This window comes from Saimiri boliviensis, chromosome 1 (assembly GCF_048565385.1).
Source record: "Saimiri boliviensis isolate mSaiBol1 chromosome 1, mSaiBol1.pri, whole genome shotgun sequence".
NCBI classification, from domain to species: domain Eukaryota; kingdom Metazoa; phylum Chordata; class Mammalia; order Primates; family Cebidae; genus Saimiri; species Saimiri boliviensis.
Window position 1 is genome coordinate 67652972 of NC_133449.1, and position 5095 is coordinate 67658066.

The window sequence follows — 5095 nt, forward strand, 5'->3', positions numbered from 1 at the left end:
TCCAGCCACTCAGGAGGCTGAGGCAGGAGAATCGCTTGAACCTGGGAGGAAGAGGTTGCAATGAGCCAAGATTGTGCTACTGCACTCCAGCCTGGGCCACAGAGCAAGACTCAGTCACAAAAAAAAAAAAAAAAAAAAAAAAAAAAAAAAAAAAAAAAGACCACACCTTTGGCTTGGCATGGTGGCACACACCTGTAATCCCAGCACTTTGAAGGCTGAGTCAGGTGGATCACCAGAGGTCAGGAGTTCGAGACCAGCCTGGCCAACATGGCAAAACCCCGTCTCTACCAAAACTACAAAAATGAGCCATGCATAATGGTGCATGTCTGTAATCCCAGCTACTAGGGGGGCTGAGGCAGGAGGATCGCTTGAACCTGGGAGGCAGAGGTTGCAGTGAGCCGAGATTGTGCCACTCCACTCCAGCCTGGACAACAGAGCAAGACTCCATCTCAAAAAAAAAAAAAAGACCACACCTTTGCAGTAGGCACATTCCATTGCCTGCCCTGCCCAGGCAGTTCCCGAAAGAACTGCCACACCCTCAGACTCTGGAAACAGCAGGCCTCTATGGCCAATAACTCTGCCTTCACCACAAATGAACAAGTTGATTGGATCAGGTTCGACAGCATGATCCATAATCAGCCAGTCCATTGAATGGCTAGAAACCAGTTATATTTCTATCCTCTGAAAAATTGAACTAGGAGACCCAGAGACCATAGGAAACAGGTGGCCTGAGGGCTTATGGAGAAAAGACATTAAATCAAAGTTAAGATGACAAACACATGAAAGATGTTGGCCTGGAGGGAAAGGGAGAAAGGGGAGATGTGCCTAGAAAAACAGAGAAGAGAAAGTGGCCTTTGTTTCTGCTGGCATTCCGCTACCTGCCCCAGGCCAGCTCTGTTTCCTGCCTTTGTGTTTTGAGAGATACCCCTGTTTCCCCTTCCCTCAAATAAATCTCACTTATCACTTGATCTAAATTGATTAGGTCTCTGTTCATTTCAACCAAAAGATCAGTGATTAAACCGACGGAACGTCATTTCTTCTTAGAGTCAAAGAACATTAGAACTGAAAAAGGTCACTGTACAATAAACAAACCCCTCCCCTGCTCAACAGTGGCTATGAGGACCATGGGATTGGCCCCGCCCAGCTCCAGAAAAGGCCTGGGAGCCAATCAGGTGAATCCCACTCACCTGGCCACAATGACAGACCCTCCTAGTTCCTAATAGTGATGGGTTCAGGAATAGGCATTTGACCTAAGGTGGTCCCATCAAAGCAAATAGTCCTCATCTGTGTGCTAACAAGAACAAGGAGAAGAGAACTCCTTTCAATATTATGAAAGCAGTGCATGTTTCCTGAAAAAAATGAAAGTTAAATACGGGAAAAGATGAAGAAATAAAATAGCCGCTCAAGCAGCAGGATTTGACAGTGTGATGTCTTACAGAAAGTTTGCTCCCAGACGTGGGTCCCTCAGCTTCCTGCCTCAGAAGCGCAGCAGCAGGCATCATGGAAAGCTGAAGAGCTTCTCTAAGGATGACCCTTCCAAGCCGGTCCACCTCACAGCCTTCCTCGGATACAAGGCTGGCATGACCCACATCGTGTGGGAAGTCAACAGGCCAGAATCCAAAGTGAACAAAAAGGTGGTGGTAGAGGCTGTGACCATCGTGGAGACACCACCCATGGTGGTTGTGGGCATTGTGGGCTACGTGGGAACCCCTCGAGGCCTCCAGCCCTTCAAGGCCGTCTTCTCTGAGCACATCATCGATAAGAACTGGCGTAAATCTGGAAGATCCTGCCTTTGATACCAGTTACTCTACTGAGCCTTGTTGGCAGTACCCAGATCATCATGAAAACAAATACTGTGATCTGGAGTGTAGCCATACTTGTAACTACAAAACAAGGTCATCATCATATTTAGATAACTTAGTTTGGAGAGAGAGTGAAGTTAACCATTACTATGAACCCAAGCTTATTATAGATCTTTCCGATTGGAAAGAACAAAGCAAAGAAAAATCTGATAAGAAAGGCAAATCAAAATGTGAAAGGAATGGATTGGTTAAAGCCCAGATAGCACTAGAGGAAGCATCACAGCAACTGGCTGGAAAAGAAAGGGAAAAGAATCAGGGATTTGATTTTGATTCCTTTATTGCAGGAACTATTCAGCTTAGTTCCCAACATGAGCCTACTGATGTTGTTGATAAATTAAATGACTTGAATAGCTCCGTGTCCCAACTAGAGTTGAAAAGTCTGATATCAAAATCAGTAAGCCAAGAAAAACAGGAAAAAGGAATGGCAAATTTGGCCCAATTAGAAGCCTTGTACCAGTCTTCTTGGGACAGTCAGTTTGTGAGTGATGGGGAGGACTGTTTTTTCATAAATCAGTTTTGTGAGGTAAGGAAGGATGAACAACTTGAGAAGGAAAACACTTACACTAGTGACCTGGACAAGTTCTTTAGCAGGAAAGAAGATACTGAAATGCTAGAAATGGAGCCCACAGAGGATGGGAAGCTTGGAGAGAGAGGAAATGAGGAAGGATTTCGGAACAACCGTGGGGAGTTCCTCTTTAACAAGCAGCTCGAGTCCATAGGCATCCCGCAGTTTCACAGTCCAGTTGGGTCACCACTCAAGTCTATACAGGCCACCTTAACACCTTCTGCTATGAAATCTTCCCCTCAGATTCCTCACAAAACATACAGCAGCATTCTGAAACATCTGAACTAAAACACTCAGCAGACATGTATCTTTGTATTCTTCATGAAATGTGTGTTTTGTCTTGTTTTATTACTCGTGTTGAAGTCATTTTTTACTTGAATCAGATGGTGTCATTTAGTAAGGATTTTATTAGTTCTTGGTTTTTAAAATCCAGACTTTCTTTTTCTACATGTGAGATAGTTTTAATTTTAACTGGCATGTCATTTGCACACAAAAATAAAGACTAGAGTAAAATAATGCAACGCAGGAGGAGACAAAAGCAATGCACTAAGACAAGTAAAGAACATTCTCTCATAGAACAGTGATCTGTTTTACAGGAAACAAACCTTGCCTTGAAAATCACACAGTGAGACTGTACATAATTGCATGAAAATATCTATTTTTTTCCTAAGACATTTTTCATTCATGAGTATTTTCAAGTTTTTCATACTGTACACATTTCTTAAAACACATGATACCAGCAGCAACTGAAAATGAATGCCGAACTTGGTACACATGTGTTATCTACCTCAAGGTAACAAAAGTATGTGGCAAAACATATACCACCCATAGTGCTTCACAATATGCACTTCTATTTAGCCAGCGTTTATTGTAGTAAACTATTCTTAATAAGACTCATTCACTGTTTATAAATGTTCTGGTATGCATTCTTTATAGTGAAGTGTTAATACATCACATCTTATTTATTTTAGCAAATCAGTATATTTTCTGTATTTAATTATAAAAATTAACTTAGTTTTTAAAATTTATTTGCAAATACACTTTTTCCATTTGGCACTATGGTTTGTTGCCTACCTAGCTGAATATATTATGTCAGCTTATCCCAAGGCTGTCCACGTACTTAATTTACTTAAGTGTTCATTTTAAGTAACGTGCTCACTGTGTATAGGAATTTGTATTTTGGAGGTGCTTGATCTATCTACAAAGAAAAATTAATTAGGAATTACTTTATTATAAAATGCTCCTAGAAGTCTTAATTGTGTTTATTTTAAAAAAAAAAACAACAAATGTTAGACTTGTGTGCATGGAAGTAATTAAGGTACATCATTGTAGTTTAAAAGTTGTATATGATATAAGACATTTTGTTTTTACTGTATGTTTTTACTGAATGATCTATTCCCCATCCCAAGGCAAGCATGAATAAAATTAGGTTAAACGTAGAAAAAAAAAAAAAAAAAAAGAACTGGCATAAATCTAAGACGACGGCCTTTACCAAGTACTGCAAGAAATAGCAGGATGAGGATGACAAGCAGCAGCTGGAGAAGGACTTCAGCAGCATGAAGAAGTACTGCCAAGTCATCCGAGTCCTTGCCCACGCCCAGATGCACCCACTTCCTCTGCACCAGAAGGCGGCCCACCTGATGGAGATCCAGATGAACAGAGGCACCGTGGCCAAGAAGCTGGACTGGGCCCTCGAGAGGCTGGAGCAGCAGGTAGCTGTGAACCAAGTGTTTGGGCAGGAGGAGGTGATCAATGTCATCGGGGTGACCAAGGGCAAAGGCTACCAAGGGGTCACCAGTTGTTGGCACACCAAGAAGCTGCCCCACAAAACCCACCGAGGTCTGCATGAGGTGGCCTGTATTGGGGCATGGCATCCTGCCTGTGTGGCCTTCTCTGTGGCACATAATGAGCAGAAAGACTACCCTCACTGCACTGAGATCAACAGGAAGATCTGTAAGATCGGCCAGAGCTACCTTAGCAAGGACGGCAAACTGATTAAAGAACAATGCCTCCACTGACTGTGACCCGTCTGACAAGAGCATCAACCCTCTGGGTGGTTTGTCCACTATGGTGACACTTCATAGAAACTGGTTGGTTTCTAGCCAGCCAATGGACTGGCTGATTTGGGGTCACACAGTCAAACCTAATCCAATGACTTTGTCATGCAGATAGGAAGCAAGTGCTCACCCTCTGCAGCTCTTTGCTGGTGCAGACCAAATGGCAGGCTCCGGAGAAGACTGACCTTAAGTTCATGGACATCACCTCCAATTTGGCCATGGCTGCTTCCAGACATGGAGGAGAAGAAAGCATTCATGGGACCACTCAAGAAAGACCGAATTGCAAAGGAAGAAGGAGCATAATGCCAGGAACAGATTTTGCAGCTGGCGGGGTCTCAATAAAAGTTATTTTCCACTGGAAAAAAAAAAAGAAAGAAAGAAATAGCCTTGCTGGTAATCAGGAAAATGTCAAAGAAAATCAGTGAGACATCACTTTTCATTCCACAGATTGGTAAATTTTTCCTTTTGATCCACTGTCGACAAAGTTACAGGAAACACTTCTGTAATACAATTAGGAATATCAATTATTACAGCTCCTCTGGAAGGCAAATTGATGATATCTGTTGAAAATTAAAATCTTAGAACCCGGCCAGGTGTGGTGGCTTATGCCT

At 42.6% G+C, this 5095-nt stretch overlaps 1 protein-coding gene and 1 pseudogene across 1 annotated transcript; both read left to right on the forward strand.

Moving 5' to 3' along the window:
- The first annotated feature begins 1427 nt into the window (after positions 1-1427).
- LOC101045938 (large ribosomal subunit protein uL3-like) lies at positions 1428-4811 on the forward strand (annotated as a pseudogene).
- LOC141581678 (mitogen-activated protein kinase 6-like) lies at positions 1777-3040 on the forward strand (the record flags this gene model as incomplete). Its single annotated transcript, XM_074387921.1, has 1 exon — positions 1777-3040. A coding segment is annotated over one exon (939 nt), but the record flags the coding sequence as incomplete, so codon positions are not given.
- Positions 4812-5095: the final 284 nt, after the last annotated feature.